Here is a 24,045-nt window from a genome sequence, read left to right as displayed (position 1 = left end):
TCACTCAACTGCGAGATTTCAAACAGCTTTATTGTGACTGCAGATGCTCCAGTGCAGAAAAACAGCGACAGAAGAAGAAGCAGCCAGACCTGAGTAGGAGGCCAATCACAGCTCGGGGGACACTTGGGGACATTTTTATTATTATTATGAAAACTAATTAAAAATACTATAAATGCTTTAAATGAACTATGAAATAAAAAATGAACGGTGGACGGAAAAAAAGTTGTTTTCATGACAATCTTGATGCAAAAATGTTCCATTAATATTATTTTAAAATAACAATATTTGCAGCAAATATTTGAAAAATGTTTGTTAATGAGCACTGAAATGTTTTTTACAGAGTTAATGTAGAAAAGAGTTCAGTGAGCTTTGAGGCTGAAATCATCCCACACACTGTTTCTTTTTTTGGTCTTTGGTGACGTCAGAAGCTCTCAGACGAGAGCCAATGAAGCGGTTTGAGGGGAAACGTCACGAGGACGCCGCCGCACTCACGTGTCTGCCATGAATATGAATCTGAAGCCTGCCAGCTTCCATTAGCGCGCTCTTCAAACTGCTACTACAATTTAGCCTAGCATTGCTTTGGAAGGAAGTGATGTCCCTAGAGTCTGACAGATGGCGAGCTGCAGTCTGGAGACATGATGCTGGTGATGGTGGTCATGGTGATAGACTTCCTGAGTGGACAGATCGATGGCGTCTCTCGTGTTTCAGAGGGAGTAAAGCTTCAGCTGCTCCTCTATGTCGGCCTCTGTCACCTCCTGGTTCGCCTTCAGCAGCTGGAAGATGGCCGCCAGCTGCTCCTGTTGCACCCTGGGATGTCAACACACACACACACACACACACACACACACACACGGTTAACAGTTTAGCCTCCAGGATCGTTTTTATTGTTGATCCTCGCTCAGGTGTTTTCAGATAGTGGGTTTGGATGTTCACTGAATGATTTCAATATGAATGAACCAGATTATTGCAAACAGCTAACAGTCTCACCATCTGCACCATCTGAGCCTTACATAGCTGCCTGCAGCTAGCAACCAGGTAGCACATCATTAGACAGTACTGCGCTGAAGTCTTCAGCCAACGAGCTTGACAATGAATGTTTGGTGTGAGCACCATCATCCTTCAGCTCTCTGAGGATCTCTTCTCCAGGCTTCTTGAAGGACGTTCAGAGCTCTTCTTTGGATGTTTCTGCCTCAGGATGTCCTTACCAATGTTCCCTCTAATGTTTCATGTGTCTGAACACACAAACTCCCTGAGCGGACACTTGGACCACAGTGAGCAACAGCAGACGTGAGCACACGGTCACGCCAGCATCGAATCCATGTATGGTTCATTAAAATAATCAAATTACAGCATTTACATTTATGTTACACTACTTTTAATTAACTGCTTTAGCCCACTTACAATGAAAATTTAAAAAAATCTTGTTCATGACCTGTGCAGCATGTTAACACTATTGGAAGTAAAAATAACTTGAACTCCAATTTTGAAAACACAACTTTCTTTCTTTTCTTTTTTTTCTTTTTATAAAGCTCTGACTTCTGAGTCTGTGGTCTGTTAGAGAGTCTGTAACTCTGCAAAATACAGTAAATAATGACCAATGTTGGGCAGGTAATGATATAGTTACTTCTTCAAAAAAGTAACTGAGTAATGCAAACAACAAGGTTTTTTGCAGCTGTTTACCTAAAAATGCAGCCAAGGCGTTTTTTAAACAAACATTTCAAACTATTTACAGAACAATCAGCTGTTCTGCATCAAATCTGATGCCACACAAATTATTTGTGCCGCTCCAAAAAATAATTTCTGTCCACTATGAGATGAAGGAGAACAACAGCCTGATACCTGCAGGCCTGACAGCAGCAGATGTGTCACTGCTGTGACACTCAGCAGGCGCCTCATTGTTCTGACACACAACAAAACCATTGACTACACTTAGTTAGCAGAGCGATGCTACTGTGAACTGAGGAGCGATTGTCCTGATGTGAGCTTCTACTCAGGGTTTTTTCTTCATGTTCAGAGCAGAAATGTTTTTGTTAAGAAACTGGATGTTGTGTTTTTCTCCACAATTTTAATTATAAGCTAGATACATTTCTACTAATGAAATGAGTTTGCTAACAGCAACAGGGATGAGTCAGTGAGTCAGTTGGGTTTGTGAATCATGATTCACGAGTCAGTAAAGTGATTCTCGAGTACTGAACGATTCGTTCATGATTCGCGCATCACTACACGCCGCTTTGCTCGCTAAAACAGCGGTGTCGGCACATAAGGACGCTGTCATAGCCTGTCAACGTTGATTGGCTGCATATATACGAATGTGGGATAAGGCGGCATTGTTCTGATCCCGTACAGGAGCAGCCAGTCACTGTCTGACTAACACTGAAGAACAGAATTGTTAACGCATTTATTTTAATTTCAATTCAGGTAGATTTTTTTCTGTGTGCAGAGGCCGTGCAGCAGTGCAGAATTGTGCACGTGCGCAGCTTGGGGGGAACATTGGTCCCCGCACTGCTTCAGGAATGCTGAGCTCCAGCTCTGGGGAGGCCCATCCATGACTGATAGTGCTCCACTGTGTGTTGACATGCTTTCACTGCGCTGGCAGTGTGTATGGGATCATCGTCAGGCTGAAAAATGAGGCTGCCAATCAGAATCTTTCAGATGTTACTGCATGTGGATCAAAATTTGATTTTCTTCACTAATCAGCAGTTTTAACTCCAACACACATCCAGCTAAATGAAACCAGTCCAAAGACTCTGGCACTGCAAACGTCTCTGAAAGTGTTTCCACTGATGATTCCCAGCAGTGGCTGTAAGCTGACAGTATTTCGTCTGCCCCTCCTCTGTTAGGTCTTGAGGCTGAGATAAAACAGGAGCGTTTCAATCATCTGCATCTTGATATTTTGAAACCAGACTCGTCACTCATCACTTTTGATCCTAAATTCTCAGTGAGAGATCTCTGAGCTCATCAACCCGACAGGCTGGACGAGCTCAGAGATCAGCTGAGCAGCAGGCTCACCTCCTGACCTCTTACAGCCAGAGGACATCTTAATGCAGGTTTGCCATATTTGGAGGGACTTTCATTTTTTGTGTCGTCTGTGGTTACACTTTTAGTTTTTCATATGTTGCCTCTAAACAACCACCTGATGGTGCTGTTGTCTCTGTCAGCTCCACCTAAACTTTGAAGCAAAAACAGGAAACAGGAAAGAATAAACAAACATCAAGAATGGGCAAAAGTACTTTTAATAATCCAGAATTTACAAAACAAAGATCAGAAAGACTTTCACCCTATGACAGCTGGGATAGGCTCCAGCGCCCCCCGCGACCCTGAAAAAGGATAAGCGGAAGCGAATGGATGGATGGATGAAGATCAGAAAGAATCAACAACATGTTTCACGCTTTTATTTCATGGTTAACTTTTAAAATCACAACTGAACACTGAAGCCAGCAGGAACGTTTTATTGCAGCTTGTCGTCTAATTTTCTTTCTTCATTTGAAACCAGCAGTGAGAACCAGGTTATACTGAGGTTAACTTCATTAACATTCACTCACATAATTAATTTGTTTGCTTCAGAAAAGCTGGACACGAAAAGCAGACGGAAAAGAAACTCCTGAAGGCACTTTGGTGTGAAGACGTTTGCTTTTCACAAGCAGCTCAAACCTCAAAACTCAACAACAAGAGAAGAAAGTAGGACTTCCTGCAGGGTCTTATCTCATCTCTTCAGAGCCCCTCATCCTCACAGATCAGCTGTAAGAACACAAAGAAAACACAAGTTTGAGATCACAACTACAGGAAAACTTGTAAAAATGACTCAAACCGTCTGAAAATCTAAACCCGGTGACGCTAACACGCACCAGAGTTAGCGCAGTTTAACGTGACGTTGTTCTGGAGTCACCTCAGCTCTGAGAGATGCTAACGCCAACACTGACTCTACTCGAATATTCAGGTTTATAGATGCTGAAGTTTTTTGGGCAGAGAAGTAAACGGTGCTGCACCGAAAACCTCCTCCAGGTTGCTTTGGTGCCTCGTAGTTTGCATAGAAGTCGCCGACTTGCAACGAGTCGTCAACGACTCACTGAGCTGTTGTGGCAGAGCTCGCCTTCAGAGTAAAAGCTGCATGAAATGTGTTGGCTACAGCGATAAGGCACAACTTTTACTTTGAAAGCAAATGTTCTGTTTCCTGTGGTTGGTGTTTGCAGTCTGATCCAGTGCGAACAGTGTTGCCAATTTAGCGACTCTGTCGCTATATTTAGCGAGTTTTCAGACGTGAAAGCGCGTATGGCTTTTACTCTCAACAAGCAGCGGGTGCTGTAACGCAGTCAGTTCTTTTACTCTTATGCTGTTTTGTGGATCACAAGGTTTAAAACTACTTATAAACACAAACACAAAGTAACTCCACCAGAGCGCCTATTTCGGGTCACTTTTGCCGGTCCAAGCCCGGGTAAAGGAGCAGGGTTGGAATTGTGACATTAAAAAAACAATAATTGCTAAAAGAAATTTAATTTGTAGTTCTAAATAAACTCTAAATGCATTTAGGACGTTTTTACTCCCTTTATGTCTCTTCCACGATGTTATTTCTCTCTCCAACAACATAGGTGCAATTAGATTAGCATGACCAATTATGCAAATTAGGCGATGACGTCATTTAGCGACTTTTAGGACAACCAATAGCGATTTTCCTTACTGAGGAGTTGGCAACACTGAGTGCGAACCACAGGAGACTGCAGAGGTCTGCTACCAGAACATAAAACACACACAGGTTTTAGGTGCAGCACTTTGGGGCTGATGTAACCTAGGCAACAGTCACCCTCCAGTCGGAGACAACACGCGTTTCCTTGACTGCAGGTTGCTGAGCGGTCACCGGGAAGCCTGAGCTAACAGTTCAGTGGAAAGTCCTTCACGAGTGACTCCAGCTGATCGAGGCGACCAGAGTCAGAGGTCAGTTAGGTTAACTAGTTCGACTCATGGACACGTTGCCTAACATGGTTAATGACGGCTCTCCTGACAGGTGAAGCAAAGGGCGGCACTCACCGTTAGCTGAGCCGTAGCAGGCAGCATGCAGGGTTAGCAGGCGAGCAGCACAGCTGGACAGAAGCTGACAGATGTGACGAGACCAGAGCGAAGACAGAAATAAACGAGCAGAGGCGAGCGCTCGATGAGCAGCCGGTCCACAGCGACGCTTCACCTGCACAGGTGAGACGGCAGCTGCTGCCTCAGGCTACAGCCACAAAGCAAAGTTCTCAGAAGTGTTTCTCCAGCTACAGAACACACCTCCACCCGGGAATTATTTATTCACCTGGATCAGAATACAGAAAATTCAACAGGAAAAAATGTTGATGACAGTCGTCCAGTTCCCACAGGTCAAAATAAAGATGGCGAGTCCACAGTGCTGCACATTCACCACGACTGAAGCAATGAAACGACCCGCGCTTCATCCCCATAAATCCCCACGGGGTCGCGACAGGAAGGACGTGGAACAAGTAAAGCTTGTATTGTGTTTCAACAGCACCTGAACATGCGTCACTAACACGTTTAGAAACGCTCTCTGCTTCAGCAGCCCCTCGTCACGGTCGGCGTGGAATAAAATACTCCATATGACAGGGGTGGGGAACTCCACAGTGTCCTGGTCCAGGCTGACGTTGACTGTGTGACAGCTGATTATACTAATATGAGGTATTATTATGGTTCTTTTGAATGTGTGGTGTGTTTGACCAGAGGAGGGCGCTGGTGAGCTCCACGCTGCGCGCAGTGGAAAAGTCCAAAAAAGAAACTGAGCTCAGACGCAAGCGGAGGACTCTCCATCAAACTGCTCGTTTTCTCCATAACAGCAACCGTTAATTATGGGCCACGGTTTCCTGTGCTTTGGATAAAGCGCTGAACTGTTTGGCTTAAATGATTCAACCTCTATTTTTATGGATGTGTTTAAGCGCCTCCAGGACCCCGTCTGAATCATTGTAACCCTGCTCTGACGCTGCACAGTTTCTGCAGGAGGCTGATATGAAGTCTGGCAGCCCGCTGCTAGAATCACAGCAGCAGTGATATCAAAGTCCACACCCAGAAATTAAACTGCTCCGGACGAGGCAGCAGCTGTGACGTCTGCTCTCAGGCCTTTTCTCAAAGTTTGCAGCTCCACTCGTCTGTGAGGCAGACGAACAGTAAAATCGAGTTACTGTGGCCTCTGCAACCAAGTGTTCCAGTAGTTTATGCAGGTCAGGAAATGTGTGTGTGAAAGCTGGAGACTGAATCAGAGATGACCGGATACTCGCAGGACAAAGAGACGGGCTGGCAGGAAACATGAACCAGGAATAAAAACCAAATCCAATGATTCTCAGTCACACCTCTGCCTCCATAAACAGGCAGTAGCCCTGAAGTAACGGAGATAATGAAAGCTGTGTGTCTGAGGTCAGCGGCTGGACTGAAGAGGAGCATCTCACCTGTCTGAGGTAAAGAAGGCAGCGCACAGCAGGACCGAATCACATGAAGGGGAGTCTGAGGACGCGTCCACGCTGTGACTGCAGCACCAAGCCTGATCTTCTTCACATGACTCAAAGAGTTCCCATCACACGTCTGTGAAAATGCTCCCAGAGCTCGTCCAACCCTGGAGCCTGGGAAACTCACGTCAGCCCCAGCGTGGTCACGTGACCCCGGCGCTCTTTTCTTTTAGATTAAAAGCTCGTGAAGCCTCACAACACTGAGCGCGCTCCTGCTGCAGCTGGAGGTGGAGCGTCTCCTTTATCCCCACAGAGAACATGTGACCCACATCAGCCGCCTTTTGTCCCTGCTGGGTCACACTCAGTTGGTACACTGCTGGGAGGTTAAAGGGGCGGGGCTGAGCTTCCTGTTAGCAGACGGTGAAGGACAATAATGATAAGAGGATAAGCAGCCGCTGTCTGGAGCGGCGGGCTGGTGTAAACACAGACCATGTGACCAACAGCAGAGGAATGAGCGTGAAACAGGGAGGAGCATCAGCCGCAGGGATAGACCAATCAATAATCAGTCATCAGCACCTCATGCAGAATATCTCACTGCAGAGACAGGAAACGATTAAAAGTTGGGACACGCCCACTCGTGGGCAGAAAACACAAAAACATGTTCTCAGTGTCAGCAGGGACCCAACCAGCAGCTGGACCCGAACGTCCACGGGAGACACAAACACAGACCCTCCCCACGGAGGAGACTCCACGGTCACAGTGAAAGAAGTACCACAATGGCGCTACACGCACGGCTTTAATATCCCTTTAGTAACATTCTGTTTTCTTTTAATGTTGCAGCTGAAGCGAATCACACGACGGCTTCTGTAAACGCTGATTCTCAGAGTTTATTTTTATCGTCATTTTGCAGATTGACTCAAATAATCAAATCATTGCAGTTATTACAGATGCTCTTTAATTATGTTCCTCCAGCACATTTAATTGCTTTGATCAACATGTTTGTTCTCCTGAAGAAACTTCAGATGAGAGACGTCAAACCTGCAGCTGCTGTCGGCTCTGCAGGACAGACGTTAATCAGTTTATAGCTTCTTATTGGACGCTTTGATCTAACTGGCTGCATTTGCTCTGTTTCTCACTGTGAATGTCGGCGTCAGTCTATCTGTGCTGCAGCGTTAGGGGTGATTAAGGACGGGCAGGGCTGAGGGTTCAGGGAGGGGATATTCTCCTTACCAGCTCCTTCCTAGCACACTGAGTCTGCTGAGGCTGATTACAGAGAGGTAAAATCAGACGTGAGCTCTATCCTGGAAAGATAAAGGTGGAGGCTGTCAGACACGTCACTCATACAATCCAGAAAAACGTGCAAATTCTCCAGAAAAAAAAGGTTGGTGCATGCTGGGATATTCCAGGAGGGGCGGATATAAAAAGAAGCTTAAATGAAAAGTTTGATGATCACGATTCTGTGTGTAACTGAACACGGCTATCAGACACATGCACGCGGCATCATAACCAAATTATAAGTGAGAGCAGCACATCACAGGTGTCACATGATGGTGATCCTCCCAGTATGCACAACATGTATTCTGATGAATAAGGATGCAACAGTCCCAGTACAGGACGCATCAGGCTGCTGCAGCAGGACTGGGACCAATCAGGGATGAACTTTGACTCAAACCTGTGCAAAACAAACTGCAGCGCTGGCTGTATCTGTCTTTGAAACACGCCCATCTCTCTGCATGCAGCAGCTGCATGCAGACACCTCATGCACTAACGTAGATCCATCACATGATGCATGACAGCTGATTACAAGAGGACAGAAAAATGACTGTTTGTGGTCAGTTAGCATCTTTTGTGCAAGCCTCTGTGTCCCACAGTGAGGAGCGACCTTCAGTCTGGAGGGACTCGCCCTTTCTCGAGTTTCTCCTGACTCAGAAGGTTTTGGCCTCCAGGTGTTTGACGAGGCTGGGGTCAGACTGAACACAAAGGTAAGGTCACTGCGCAGCTGGAAGCAAACATTCAGAGTTTAACAGATGCTCGGCGAGGATTCTGCACAAGCTTCTCTCAGCAAACTGAGAACAGAGAGGCCTCCCCTGCTCCAGGAACACAGTGCAGCAGCAGCACCAAGCCACACAAAGCTCCAGTGTCCAATCAGAGCGCTGCAGACGTGCACGCCCCACACCGACAAGAGCAGAAAATAAAAACAGTGAAATCTGCCAGACTTTCGTCCGCAGGCTGCTTCTCTACTTAACTGTGATTCAACAAAGAAGCAACGGGAACTCCGTCCAGCTGCAGGCTCACAGACGGGCACAGACAGCATGTAGCAGCAGATTACATAACACTGCGTTCAGACAGCGTCAGCCTCAGGACGCGTAGAACAGACACGAACGGAGGAGACAGAAGCTGCTCTGGATGTACGAACCAGAGCGCTCTCTCGCTCCAGCGAGGACGGACCGAGTCCTCGGCAAAAGTCTCGATTTGAATAATCAGCTGCCTCAGTTAAAATTCTGCTGGGATGGAAACACAGGAGTGTGTAAAGAGCCTCAAGAGGCAGAGCTGCTCCCAGCACAGGTACGACAAAGGTGTACCTGAGGTGGTGCAAAGGGAGGCCATGGTTCTGGTTCCACACCGAGCCCAGTCTACACGAAGCAGCCGTTTACTGTCGGTGGGTTCAAGTCTCCACCTTTCCTGCTTCTCCCATTCATGGCGTCACGCCCTTCCCTGTTCCCGCCCACTTTTAACCAATCAGCATTCGACTGACACACAGCATTGTCCACACTGAGCCACGTGCTGGTAGAGACAGCTCTCTAACCACATCCATACAATAGCTGGTTAATTAAAACCTGATGAGTTCAAATGAAACCACAGCTGTTTTTTGTTTCCTGAGCTCTTCCATCAAATCTTCCACGCCGAGTGTCAGAAAGGTTTAAGGAGCCAATCAGCTTTGGCTGCTCCGTGCAGCCGACCCGTCCATGCAGGATAGAACAGCGTGATCACGGCACACAGCACCAAGGTCAGTGTTAGCATGCAGTGAAACTGTCAGCCAGGAAACCAACCTCTGCTCCTCCTCCATGTCCTCCTGGGTCATCAGCACTGCCATCTTACTCTGTTTCATTCCCGGGGTGAAGCTCAGCACATCAGCAGCTGCAGCCACATCTGGAACAGCAGAGGGAGCGCAGACATGTTAGCATCTGGCTGATGTCAGCTCTAACTCATCAGCTCATACTGACAATACAAGATTTTTCTTTTTTTTATTCTTTATATTCATTTGCTGAGTGACTAACAACTAAAGTGCATCTCTGTTTTCTTTCATGAAGTAACGAGAGCGGCAGGACTCACAGTTTTGGTGAAAAGTTCTTACTGTAGATTTAAAAGAGCTTAGAAGCAAAGTCCAAGCGGTCACATCACTGCAGTCTGTGGTTGATCATTTCTGCCACTGTATTTGTGCAGCAATAACCTCCGAGCACACAAACGCACCTGTCGCTCCAGCTGCTGCGTGACAGCTTGGAGGTCATATGGCGAGCCGTCAGCCTGCACGCCAAGAGCTTTGCTGCCTGTTCAAGATTAAGTATCATCCTCCTGCAGCAGATGGCTGCTTCACCTCTACGCACGCCGGCTGATACAGTAACCACGCTCTGGCTCAGCCAGCGTCGACAGCCGGCCGCACGGAGCACGGTTGTGCATCATGCTTGAACCTGGATACTGATCCAGACTTGCAGGTCACAGTGATCACAGGGAGTAGCCGGATTTCCTCCTTGCTGATTCATTAACAGCAAATCAGCTGTTCTAAAATATATTCCTCTGGGTCACACGTTGTATTTCAGTAGCCCAGCATCTGTGTACACTCCTAATGTTTCCTGGAAGTGACTTATCTGTGACGCGCAGCTGCTGGCCTCAGTTTTCTGCTCAAAGATTGTCTTCAGTGTAAACGAAGCTGACACGTAAACCCAGAGCACGTATGTGGGAGCTTCAGTGTTCACAGCGGGTTCAAACTTTCAGCACGTTTAGTCTGTTTTAGCAGCAGATATACTGAACCAATGTCATTGTCACATACATGTTACACCACATGTCACTGTTCAAAGCAAATGTTTTTGAGGTGTTGGCATTGAGACGTTCAGGAGCCCTTGAGCCAACGGTTGTCGTGATTTGGCGCTAAATAAATAAAGCGAAATTGAGGAACCATCATTCTTCACTAAAGAAATCAGTACACAGGCTGTACTGAATTATTTAACAGGTTTTTTAACAAGTTTGGCTTTTCAAATTTATGTTGAACAGAAGAGGCCCCAGGATAGAGCCTCGGGGTGCTCCTAATATTTAATTACTGGAAACTTAGACACTAGGCAGTCCTTGGCCAAGAAATAAAACCAGTTCTGGACTCATGTGGTCCACCGAGGTCAACTAAGACCAAAACCTCTCTGAACAGAGACAGAAGAGTAGAAATGCACAGTCCAGCTAGCAGACTTACCATCATCCAGGATGGTCTCTGGTTCTGGTTCCTGCTTGTGCGATGGTTCTGTCAGACCTTCATTGGGTCTGGGAATCTGCTCAAGCGGTTCTTCGGGTTCAGTCGCGGACTTCTGGGCTGCCACTTCAGACACGAGCACAGGTTCTGGATCAGTAACAGGTTCTGGGACAGTTTTGGGTTCAGATATGAGTTCAGGGGACCTGTCTGGTTCTGATAAGGGCTCTGCTACAGGTTTGGACTCTGGGGTAGGTTCTGCAGCTTGTTCTGGGCCTGATACCAAGCCTGGTATGGGTTCAGACACTGCTGCTGCTTCTTGTGCTTCATCTGGTTCGAGAACAGGTTCTGGGCCTGACACAGCTTCAGAGACAAGTTCTGATACTGTGACTGATTCTGGAACAGACTTTGGCTCTTTTGTTGGTTCAGGGACTGCTTCTGGTGCTGGTGGTTGCTCTGCTCTTGTCTCTGGCACTTTTATTGGTTCTGCCACAGGTTCTGGTGCTCTGACTGCTTCTGTGACCTCTGGATCTTCTGCTGCTTCCGGCTCAGCTTCTGATATCTGCGCTGGTTCTGGGACATGTTGTGGTTCTGGGACAGCCTGAAAAGAGAAAGATTATGAAAACAGTTCACAGCAGTGGACGTCACAGTTGAACGAGCAGCTCGCCGACTGTCAAAACTGAGATAAACCCGATAAACCTGCTGAAGTCTGGAATCTGCTTTGGGAAAGTTTATGAATGACGTCATCCTGTAATTCAAAGTAATTTTTGCTTTTGAGAAAATGAAACAGATTTCACGAAGGCTGGTTTTTGATAACTTTAAAGACCTTTATTACAAAATGTTTTTTAGGATTACAGACCGTTATTACACAGTAAGAGCACAGTTAACCCGTCAATGTGCAAATATTGTCTTGCTTGTTCAAATCTCACTGGCGCTGGATTTTGCTGACTCGGGGAACCGAACCCAGATGCTTTGAATCTGGGCCGCAGAGGAAAACCAAACAACCGCCATGAAACAAGAATTTCATGAAGCAGAGAAATGTAATATCACCCAGACTTGAAGGAAGACTTATACTTCAGCAATGAAAAATACCTGGACACATGTGGACTCCCTGTAATGACCTCTGCACAGACCAACTCATCTGGAGGTCATTACTGTCACTCGCAGCACCTCCACAGCAACACTGGGACAAATAAAACCCTCCTCAGCTAACCTGTCCCTTCCTTGACACCCAGCAGCTCATCCATACAGCTATGTACAGTATGTACACTATGTACTATATATACCCAGGTATATATCTAGCGGCTGACCTCCATATTTGGCTCTACTGTTGCACCTGTCTGTGCTGAGGTTGCACACATCGACATCCAAGCAGCAGATCTGGTTTCTGCCTCAGCCTCTCTGCCATACCACCATCCAAGCTTTCCTCCTGTCCTCGTCTTTAGGAGGCGCTTGTGGCCTTAACCCCTGGAGGGTCTTGGGTCGATTTGTGGCTCTAAGCCCAATAGTGTATGCATTTTTCTAGGACCCTCCAGGGGTTAAAGAAACCAAACACTTGGAAGGCTTTATGGAGACGAAGGAACTTTGAACTCTATTAAACTGAGATCTGTGACTGCGTACAGTGAGCTCATTGCCGAGTTCTAGAAAGCAGTCCAAGATGATCTGAGCTTTGAGACCTGGAGCTGGCCTGAGGTCATACAGGGATGGGCACGGCCAGCAGCAACACTCGGGCAGTGTAAACCATACTAAGCTGGTACTGAAACCTCCCCACACCATCACACGAGCAGCGGCCGGAGCACAGGCAGGATGGATCCATGCTGTCATGTTGATTCCAAACTGACCGTCTGAACGTGACTCATCAGACCAGCAAACATCTTCCTCTGTTGGTGTGTGAACTGAACCCTCAGTTTCCTGCTCACACTGACAGAAGATTGAACTCCGGACCCAACCTGGCCAAAGGAGATCCTGAGAGAGAACAAAGGACGCGACCCTAAGCGACGGCCTCGAGGTAAAAGAGCCGGCATCAGGAACAGGCTACGGGCTCGCGCACACCGCGCACCCATGCCCAGTATCCTGCTAGCCAATGTTCAATCCATCGAGAACAAGCTTGATGACCTCAGAGCCAGAATCAAGTTCCAGAGAGACATTCGGGACTGCAACCTCCTCTGCTTCACCGAGACTTGGCTGAACCCAGCGATACCAGACCACGCCGTGCAGCCGACGGGGTTCTTTTCGGTTTACCGCATGGACAGGACAATGGAGTCGGGGAAGAAAAGAGGTGGTGGAGTGTGTTTGATGGTGAACAACAGATGGTGCGACAGCACAAACATCTCCCCACTCACACGCTCTTGCTCGCCCAATCTGGAGCTTTTGATCGTTAAGTGTCGCCCTTTCTATCTCCCTCGGGAATTCACTGCGGTCATTGCCTGCACTGTTTACATTCCGCCTCACGCGGACTCGGACACTGCCTTATGTGAGCTACATGAGGCTCTCACACATCAACAAACACTTCACCGAGATGCCGCACTCATTGTTATGGGAGATTTTAACAGAGTGAATCTCAAACGGACATTTCACAACCTTCACCAGCACATCAACTGCCCCACCCGGGGCACGAGGACATTAGACCACTGCTACACCCCGTTCAAGAACTGTTACAAGGCTCAACCCCTGCCGGCATTTGGAAAATCGGACCATTCCGCCATCTTCCTCATGCCTGCTTACAAACAAAGGCTAAAGCAGCAACCACCAATCAGGAGGGAGGTCGCTCGCTGGACGGACCAATCGGTGGCCGTGCTGCAGGACGCACTGGATGACGCAGACTGGGACATGTTTCGGCGCAGCTCTGATGACATCAACATGTTTGCGGAAGCGGTTGTGGGATTTATCGGGAAACTAGCGGACGACACAGCAGAAAGAACTATCATCCGAACGTTTCCCAACCAGAAGCCGTGGGTGGATAAAAACATCCGCGACGCTCTGAGATCACGCACCGCTGCCTACGATGAAGGGCTCGTCTCCGGTAATATGGACCTATACAAGGCTGCGTCCTACAACGTGCGCAGCGCGGTCCGAAAGGCAAAGCGGAGCTACGGGGAAAAACTAGAGTCACAGCTACGACAGTGCGACTCTAGGAGCCTGTGGAAAGGACTGCGGACTATAACGGACTATAAACGACCAGCTTCTTCAATGATGAATGCCGATGCTTCACTGGCTGATGAGCTGAACACGTTTTATGCTCGCTTCGACGCCGCAGCAATTAAAACAACAAACGGCTGCGCGCGCTCGGAGTGCACCAGTGAAGAAAATGCATTCGTCATCACAGAGCATGCCGTGAGGAACACCTTCAGGAGGGTGAACACCAGGAAGGCAGCAGGACCAGATGCAATCCCTGGCCGGGTCCTTAGAGCCTGCGCTGATCAACTAGCGCCGGTGTTCACGGAGATCTTCAACCTCTCCCTGGCCCAAGCTGTGGTTCCCACGTGCTTCAAACGGTCCATTATTGTCCCTGTTCCAAAGAAACAACAGCCCGCTTGCCACAATGACTACCGTCCAGTAGCACTGACTTCAATTGTGATGAAGTGTTTTGAAAGACTGATGAGAGATCACATCACTTCTTCACTTCCTCCCACCATCGACTCACTTCAGTTTGCTTACCGGACTAATCGTTCCACAGACGATGCCATATCTCACCTGCTCCACACATCCCTGAGTCACCTGGACACTGGCAGAGGGAATTATGTTAGGATGCTGTTCGTGGACTACAGTTCAGCATTCAACACAATAATTCCCTCTAAGCTTTTCACCAAGTTGACGGATCTAGGACTCAGCTCATCACTGTGTCAGTGGATCCTCAACTTCCTCACAGACAGACCCCAATCAGTGAGGGTGGGAAAACAAGTCTCCCCCTCCATCTCACTCAGCACTGGAGTGCCTCAGGGCTGTGTTTTAAGCCCCCTGCTGTACTCACTGTACACTTATGACTGTGTAGCCACATCCGACACCACCTCCATTGTCAAGTTTGCTGACGACACTGCTGTTGTGGGCCTGATCTCCGACAACATCGAGACGGCCTACCTGGAGGAGATTAGGAACCTGGAGACCTGGTGCCAGGAGAATAACCTCCTCCTAAACATCAGCAAGACTAAGGAGCTGATCGTGGACTTCACTACAAAGCAGGCGAGGAATTACAAACCCCTCATCATCAGTGGCACGCCAGTGGAGAGAGTGGACAGTTTCCGATACCTGGGTGTCCACATCACTCAGGACCTGTCATGGTCCTGTCACATCAACACCCTGGTTAAGAAAGCCCGTCAGCGTCTCTTCTTCCTCAGAAGACTTAGAGACTTCCATCTGCCACTGAAGGTGCTCAAGAACTTCTACTCCTGCACCATCGAGAGCGTCCTGACGGCAAACATCTGCACCTGGTTTGGGAACAGCACCAAGCAGGACAGACGAGATCTGCAAAGGGTGGTGCGCTCGGCAGAACGCATCATTCAATCAGAGCTCCCTGACCTGCTGTCCATCTACACCAAGCGGTGCAAGTCCAAAGCTAGGAAGACTATGATGGACCTCTCCCATCCCAACAATGGACTCTTCTCACTGTTGAGGTCTGGGAAGCGCTTCCGCTCCCTTAAGGCCAAAACAGAGAGAATGAGGAGGAGCTTCTTCCCCCAGGCTATTCGGGGCCTGAACCAGGTGTAGGACTGGACTCTCCCAAACACGTCACTATAAGACTGGACTCTCACACACGTCACCACACATTTCCTATAATCCTATAATTCCTATAATTTATAATCCTTATCTTTATAATCTCTTCTGCTATTTGCACATTCTTTACTGTAAATTTCTAAGTTAATTTGTAAATTTTGTAGTAAATTGTAAATATTGTAAAACTTTTCTTCTGTCATTTAATGGTCGGGCATTGTACAGCTACAAGCATTTCACCCCCATGTCATACTGTGTATGGTTGTGTGTGTGTGACAAATAAAATTTGAATTTGAATTTGACAGGAGTGACACGGTTGTGTGGTGTTCTGCTGCTTCAAGGTTCAGAGATGCTCTTCTACATACCTTGAATGTAATGAAGAAGCTTCTCGGATGAGAGGTGAAACGTCTTCAAGCAACCTAAAGAAGTCCAGATGCTTTTCTTTCCAAGCTCCTTAGACTATTAGAGTTTCCGTTTCCTTCCTATCAGTCTGTCCATTCTCCTCTGACCTCAAAGCTTTTTCACAGAGAGGTATCATAAGGCAGCGGTCCCCAACCTTTTTTGCGCCACGGACCAGTTTATGCCCGACAATATTTTCATGGACCGGCCTTTAAGGTGTCGCGGATAAATACAACAAAATAAAACCAGTACCAGTACCGAAAAAAAGAAGATTTATTCATAACACACGTGAAAAGACCCAGGAAAACCGAGTAAACGACAAAAACGATAACAAAATAACGCTGAAAACCGATAAAAACCCTGAAAACTATACATTTCACACCTGAGCCTCAACTCTCGCAGCCCGGTACCAAACAACTCACGGACCGGTACCGGTCCGAGGCCCGGGGGTTGGGGACCGCTGTCATAAGGTACATCAAGTTTATAGGATGTTAAATCAAAATGACAAAGTAGTAAATCAAAGATTAGAAAGCAAACATCCAGCAAACGTCAGTCAGACAGTGATGTGTCACAGTCTGAGTGTTGTAATGAGGCGGACCATAACAGCCCCTGAACTAGAAGGTTTGGATCATATGAACAAAAATGTGACACGTCTTCTAGGAAATGGCCATTTTTATGAGTATTAACCGATCTTGAGCCCAGAGAAATGGAGGCAGAAATCTTTTTTGTGATTTTAGGCCCGCTCTGCTCCATCGGTCTCGCCCTGACCCGGAGAGACCCCACAGTCTGCTGCTGGTCTCACCACAGAGACAGCTGGTGCACGCTTGTCTTAACCTCACAGCAGCCCTCCATCACAGCCTCACACTGGCATGGCATCTGTTTAGCCGGAAACACGGGTCTCTTCCTCTGAATTCCTGAGCTCTGAATCACTGAAATACCCACGGTGCTAAATGCAGCTCATTAAATCGCTCTGTGAGTCAGCAGAACGATGAGGACGGGCCCTGTTTGGACTCCGGGCCTAAACCAGAAAACAGTTTGTTAAAGGAGTGATGAGGTCATTGTGTGCAGCGGTGTCCTTTCATGCAACAAACATCAACTTCCTAATTTGGAGAACGTATCTACCAGGCAGCACAAAAGTTAATGTGTGACCAATTTACCATCGGCACATAAACCATCAAACTTACACGACTTAAACTCTATCGACAGATTATTTTTGATATGAATATGCAGTGAAGGGATGAGACGTTTGCTACGGGAGGTTTTCTGCTTTCTGTTCGTAGCCCGACTTCAAACGAGCGATTGCATTCATTCAGTCAGAACAGATTATGACACCAAATTAGGATTGTGAGCTCTTTAATTGGGACCATGTTCTAAACTCATTAACAGTCATTATAAGATATGATTGCAAGAACTTAGAACGTACAAAGGCTGAAGCTGGGATTCTGGAAAACAAGCTCTTCCACTGTGGATTAGGCTCAGTCACCGCCGCCTTCACCACCTCTGAGAGCACGTCCTGCTAAGCATATCTGTAACATTACACTGAGTGCTGTGCTCCTAAAAGCCATTTCAGCTCCATAACAGGCGCAGAGGAAGCATCAGCTCAGCTGGCATGTGGGGAATTCACTGAGCTACCTGAGCAAACCGGACAGATCACTCAGACGTCGGACACACGATGCAAACGTTTCAACCTCCAAGCTTTGCTTTGCTTCTTTTCTTAAACAGTTTCTTACACCTGCAAATTACAAAACAAGCCTTCAGGTTTTCTTTGAACCGCATACAGCAGCTCTGACAGCAGACGAGGAGCTCGGTGAGACAGGGAGGAGGTCGGGGTGGGTGGATGGGTCAGCTGATTACTTCAAGCTGTCAGGTAATGTTACAGTGGAGCCACAGCAGGTAAATGTTAATGAGGGCTTATTGGTGTTGTTTGAAGGCAGCTGGACGCTGTGAACACAGCTCTGCTCTTCTGTTATATGAGATTATAAAGTTTACAATGAAAAAGAAAAACGTAATTAATCAGAATAAAGTCAATCCACCAGCTGGGCCACGTGGATGTTACAGACTGCAGGTGATTTGGTCTCATCTGATATAAGAATTCTTGCTCCACTGATTTTGGAGATGGTTGCTTGGCTACAGTTGTCATTTGCAGGTCTTCCCATAAATTTCATCCCAGTATGATTCAGCTGAGGGCAGCGTGCCGAGGCGAGCGCTCCAGCCTCTGTGTGAACAGACTCTTTGTTATCCTCCTGCTCGCTGCCCTATCTCCACTTCAGCTGCTGACTCCACCTCCATTTACGACGGAGACGCTTCCACCGTGTCCTCTCACACAGATCATCTTACTTCATCTCATACAGACCAACATCTGTGAGACAAACATTTAGATTCAGAGTGTGAGGCCAATCGCTGAGACCGGCCCTTTCACATCCTCTGTTTCAGGCTCTGGTGGTGCTATAAAGAGCAAACTCCTCCCCAGCGCCAGCAGCTACAACCAATAAACACCAGGAAGTTCTCTCAGAGGCCGGGCGGGGACAGGGTGTGGTTGCGGCGGTGGTGGTGAGGGTGACGGTGCCAAGCTCAGTGTAATCACCACATTGTTTTGTCCCGGATTTGATGCCCAGCCAGCAGCTCTGTGGAGCAGAGGAGTACTGAGCCAGAGCCGAGCAGGCCTCAGAGGAAGGAGGAGAGGCAGGAACGGCGCCAGGCCGGGGGAAATACCAGCAGAGGTATGTCAGGCTGGAGAGAACGGCTCACAGCTTCCACGACTCGCTGCTGCTCAGTTTGATAAAACCCAAAGAAGACGAGAGTCCCACGTGTTTGATTTCATGTATAGTTGTTCCTGAAACACCAAACGTTGTGACTGTTTCCTCCCAGAGTTCAAGCACATCCTGTTGAAACCTCGGCTCTTTTTATCTTAGTGACCTTGTAGTACCATATCATCCTATTAGAGCACTTCGCTCTCGCTCTGCAGGCCTACTTGTTGTTCCTAGAGTATTTAAAAGTAGAATGGGAGGCAGAGCCTTCAGTTTTCAGGCCCCTCTTCTGTGGAACCAGCTTCCAGTTTGGATTCAGGAGACAGACACTATCTCTACTTTCAAGATTAGGCTTCAAACTTTCCTTTTTGCTAAAGCATATAGTTAGGGCTGGACCAGGTGACCCTGAATCCTCCCTTAGTTATGCTGCAATAGACGTAGGCTGCCGGGGGATTCCCATGATGCACTGGGTGCTTCTTCTTCACTCACTATGTGTTAACAGACCTCTCTGCACTGAATCATATCTGTTATTAACCTCTGTCTCTCTTCCACAGCATGTCTTTATCCTGTCTTCCTTCTCTCACCCCAACCAATCACAGCAGATGGCCCCGCCCCTCCCTGAGCCTGGTTCTGCCGGAGGTTTCTTCCTGTTAAAAGGGAGTTTTTCCTTCCCACTGTCGCCAAAGTGCTGCTCATAGGGGGTCATATGATTGTTGGGTTTTTCTCTGTATGTAGGGTCTACTTTACAGTATAAAGCACTTTGAGGCGACTGTTGTTGTGAAATAAAATTGAGTTTTCACTATCAGCAGGTCAGTTTTTCTAGCAGCGAGTGGCATATCTGGCCGAGAGCTGTTTTCATGCGTCTCAGCCTGATTTCTCCTTCTTGTTCAGCCGGCGTGACTCTGTGACATGTTTCTGCTTAGCTTGTTGGACTAATCCTTCTGTTAACGTTACTCCACCTCCATCCAGACTGCAGCCTAGATAAGGCAAACACAGAGAGAGCAGCGCGTTGTGCCCAGATTAATGCAATAAAGAGTTTTTTATTGAGCTGATGTGCTCGGGCTGGAAAAAGTGCTGCTTCTCGTTTAACACGTGGACACAGAGGAAACATCTTTAGCTCAAAGTCAACAGTGAAAGTTGTTTCTTCAGAGCTGGTTAACATTTCCTCTCCTTCCTCATTCTTTGAAAGTGTGTCGCTCGTGGCGAAGCAGCTCTCCATTTATGGAGATGTGAGTGAGCTCACGTTGTGCAGCTTTCACCGGAGGAACGAGACGAAGCTCTGCTGTTTAGTCTCTGCATGAACATCAGAATCAGCACAAGCATCAGCTGACAGTGAAATAAAAACACGTGTTTTTAAAACTTGAATATTCTTCATGGATTTTCTTGGAATAAATCTAAACGTCTTAATTCTTTCCTCTGCGGCAGTAAAATGTTAAATTAATATTTAAATGATTCTAATTAGAATAATTATTTCCCAAACATAATGTTCCTTATGTTTTGGTCCCCAGCTCTAACACCACAAAATGATCATTTGACTAAGTCAAATAATCCAAACTAAACAGTGTTTTATTCCAACGGTCAGAGCAGGAAACTCTTCCACAGCACATCTACGGAGCAGGAAGGCTGAGGGTTTGATTCCCAAACTTTCTTCCTTCTGTCTGAATGTAAGTTTGAGGTAAAATAGAAAGTGCAGCCAGTGTCCCTTTGGCTGTGCTGCTGTCACTCCCACACAGAAAACAACACTCGCTGTGTTCCAGCTCTCAGACAGACGTCCTTTATGAACGCTGTGAATGGCCCACGATGCATTGCGGCAGTCGTACAGTAAGCCTGACAGCTGCAGCTCGGTGTGCTTGGGTAACGTTATCAGAGGAGGCTCAGCAACTCAGAGTCGCTGGATTTAAAAAGTGGGATCAGCAGGTTGAGCTCACAGCTGTCAAACATGCCGACGCCACAGCGCCACACCCACCTCCTATAGGTGGTGTCAGTGTCTGGCACCAAATATAGACGGTTAGTCGGAGACCTGTTACACATTCTGCAGGCTGTTTAAAGATGGCGGGCAGATGGTTTGCATGTTTAACAGCTCTCACATCAGCAGGTATTCAAACGAGTCCAACACCACAGCTTGTGTGTGCATTTCACTCCACCCTCCCAAAAACAGTTCAACATTTCCATAAAGACGAGTCAGAGTGTGCACAAGCAAATCCACCAATCACAGGGAAAAGGTGGTGACCATGTTTGGGCATCGGGCCTCCAGTCGTCAGTCCAGAGTGCACCCGCCGTTTACTGGTGGACGGTTATTAATCACTCACAGAGCAACACACACAGGTAGCTCGAGGAGAGCAGGTGGTAACTCGGGGCAACCAAACATCCAAATGAAGCTCTACAAGCTGCAGTTCCTCTCACGTCCACTAGAGGCTCCCATGTTAAACCTTTATTGCAGAAATACACATGTTCACAGCCCGATGCACAAACTGTCGGCCTCTGTGGATCGTTTCCTCCTTCACAACACCTGTTTATAGCTCACCTGTTTAAACTGTATTTAGATTCAAGACTCTTTATTCGTCACACGCATAGTTATACAAGTATAACCTGCAGTGAAATGTAACCTGACACGCTGCTCGACTTGTGCAAAAGGAGGGAGAGAGAGAGCTTAATGTTGGCATTAAGGCTCCTGCATCTGCTAGCTTCACCTGAGCTGGACCTCTGGACCTGTTTGTGCGGTTGGGAGCATTGTTAATGACATCATGTGACCAATAATATGTCTGCTGTGAGGTCCCTGTACCAACAAACTGTCCAATAAGGCTGAGCTAGATTTTGATTGGCTGTTACTGAGAAGTAGTCAAGTCAAGTTGGCTTTATAGTCACTTCAACCATATACAGTTAGTACACAGTGAAGCGAAACAACGTTCCTCCAGGACCAAGGTGCTACATGCAACATAAATTTACAACATAAATTAACAGAAAACACTAAACTAGCTAACTAAGAGGCCTAGTTAGCTGCTAGCAGAGACAAGACAGACTGACCTAACATAAATTACAGCATAAATTAACAAGAAAAAACAAACAAACAAACAAACTATCTAACTATCTAAGGAAGCTTTTTTTTTTTGTTATCAGACAGCAGAAACAAAGTGCCCGTGCAAATGTGCAAACAAGAGCAGCGAAGTGACAGAATGATAGAAAAACACAACGTAACATAATAATAAGGTTTTGTGATGCTAAAGTAATGCTAAAGGTTGCTATTGTTAGCCTTCTTTTATTTTTGGTTTAAAAAACCAAGATGGCAACAGTCAGTATCTCGACGTCCGTTTTCCATATACAGTCTGTGATAACTGCAGTTTCACTGATATGTAACTAATATGTTAGTTAGTGATTAGTCGATATAAATAAAGATGTAAAACAAAAACAAACAGCCACTAAAATAAACCGATTCAAGCAGGAAGTTCATGTGGACGTAAAGGAGCACCTGCCATCACCTCCAATAATCAGACTGAATAAACAGCAGCTTCCTGTCATCTCTGTCTGATCTGCCAGTTATGCTTTCAGCCAATCACCGTTAACCTAAACACACGAACACAGATCGACTGCGTTTGGTCCGAAACTGTTACAGAGGAAACATCATTTTACCTTAATGAGAAAGTTTATCTGAACTTTATCCAGTGAAAAGGAGCCAATATGAGAGAGAGGGAGGGAGAGAGGGAGAGAGACGGGGGGGGAGAGAGAGAGAGAGAGAGACAGGGAGGGGGAGATAGGGAGAGTATGTCTCCTGTGGACAAACAATAACCTGGTGTTTGCTGTTATTCTCTTTTTAATCATCTGTTTATATAAAGTGACAGTAAATGATTAAAGTATCTGGTACCGCCTTCTTCAGACGCAGGTGATGAAACTGAAGGACTGAGGCATTAAAGGCTCCTGTCTGACAGGCTGCAGTTACAAACTGCGTCTCGTTTGTACTTCTTACATCTTTTATTGCTTATTGATCAGTTTTGGAACTAAAGTTCATTTCCCGGGTTCGTAGATCTGCGTTTTATCAATTAAAAGTAGCCGCTTCTTTAAAAAAAACAAAACAAACAAACAAACAAACAAACAAACACCAGTCTGATCAATAACAGCATCGATGGAGCTCACCTGGATCGTCTCGGCCGCCCCAATGTCCTCCACGCTCGGAGCTGGAGGCTCTGGTCGCAGGGAGGCTTCGGGCTCTTCTTCCAGAGCTCCTTGTGGAAGAAGGTCGTCTCCGTACCCGAGTTTGGACCTCTTGCTCCCGGCAGACGAGGAGGAGACATCGGGCTTCCTGCTGAGGAGCGACGTAGCGAAATAAATGGCAACGACGGTGAAGAGGATGGCGGGGACGATGACGGCGGGGTCCAAGTCCATGATGAAGAGCCGAAAAGTCACGGAGTGTGTGTTTGTTCAAGAGGAGGCTGAGGACCGTGTGTGTTAATCAGGCTGCGATCACACACTGAGCCTCATCCCGCCTCCTCACACAATCTGACCTCAACAGCTGACACACACACACACACACACACACACACACACACACACACACACACACACACACACACACACACACACACACACAGGGGCAGCAGCCGGATCTGCTTCAAAATAAAATACTCCAAGTGGGTTTTCGAAATTAAAGACCGAAAACTCAAATGCGGGTTCAGAGTGTTTAATACAAACCAGTCGTTTGTACTTTTCAAAATAAGAGACCTGACATGTAGGGCACAATAACTCGCCGGCTTCTTGTTCAAATGAACAGGACTTATACAACTTTAAACTATCTGACACACAGGCTACCACAGCATTGAAGAATGGTTTCAAAAATTATCAACCCTACAAACAGCATGTAAACCCAGTTAGATATTTCAAAATAAAAGTCGTTAACAAAGGGGTAAAAGAGGCATCGAGGGCTAATTTTCAAGCAGATAAGCTGCTTACCAAAGCAAAGCCCCAAGCCTAGTGTCTGCGTGGGCATTTAGTTTTCTTTTCTTTAAAGTGAATTCAAAGGCACCGGAAGCTCTGCTCGGACTGCAGCCCGACCATCAGGCTGAACAACAGCTTTAAGCGGTCACGTGCTGAGCATTTCCTGTGCAATACCTGCAGTCAGAGTGCGAGTCTGAAATACCTGTTAGGATCTGTTCCGCTGCCATTATCAGAATTATTATCTATTCTTTTTATTTATGACTGAATATTTTCTTTTCTGTTGCTCTTTCATTCTAATGGTCGCACATCAAGTTCGGCGGTGCTTACGATGAGAATAAAGATCAACTTGTGTTCTAACTAAATAAATCTTTAAATGTTTTTTGTTTCCCAC

At 46.8% G+C, this 24,045-nt stretch overlaps 1 protein-coding gene across 3 annotated transcripts; it reads right to left on the bottom strand.

Moving 5' to 3' along the window:
* Positions 1–12: 12 nt before the first annotated feature.
* LOC309704634 (uncharacterized protein) lies at positions 13–23,276 on the bottom strand. 3 transcript variants are annotated; one of them, XM_082529949.1, is made up of 5 exons: positions 22,857–23,275; positions 10,882–11,476; positions 9,473–9,572; positions 7,653–7,723; positions 3,216–3,738 (listed from the first exon to the last, which is right to left on the bottom strand). In XM_082529949.1, the coding sequence occupies exons 1-4, from the start codon at positions 23,103–23,105 to the stop codon at positions 7,690–7,692; spliced, it is 978 nt and encodes a 325-aa protein (XP_082386075.1). In that variant the 5' UTR covers positions 23,106–23,275; the 3' UTR covers positions 3,216–3,738; positions 7,653–7,689. The 3 variants fall into 3 exon arrangements, with proteins under 3 accessions (XP_082386074.1, XP_082386075.1, XP_082386076.1); XM_082529948.1 differs by lacking the exons at positions 3,216–3,738; positions 7,653–7,723 and adding an exon at positions 13–807 and having other exon boundaries at positions 22,857–23,276; XM_082529950.1 differs by lacking the exon at positions 7,653–7,723 and having other exon boundaries at positions 22,857–23,272.
* Positions 23,277–24,045: the final 769 nt, after the last annotated feature.

The sequence above is a fragment of the Aulonocara stuartgranti genome (genome assembly GCF_965226115.1).
Source record: "Aulonocara stuartgranti genome assembly, chromosome: 4".
Lineage (NCBI taxonomy): Eukaryota > Metazoa > Chordata > Actinopteri > Cichliformes > Cichlidae > Aulonocara > Aulonocara stuartgranti.
Note: the sequence above shows the minus strand (reverse complement) of the source record. Positions and strands in the feature narration are given on the sequence as shown.

Excerpts from the sequence above, each read along its gene's own strand:
- LOC309704634 (XM_082529948.1), bottom strand. The coding sequence starts at position 23,105 with ATGGACTTGGACCCCGCCGTCATCGTCCCCGCCATCCTCTTCACCGTC. Across the intron at positions 11,477-22,856 it reads GGGCGGCCGAGACGATCCAG|GCTGTCCCAGAACCACAACA; the intron begins GTGAGCTCCATC and ends TTCTCTTTTCAG. Across the intron at positions 808-9,472 it reads GACATGGAGGAGGAGCAGAG|GGTGCAACAGGAGCAGCTGG; the intron begins GTTGGTTTCCTG and ends TTGACATCCCAG.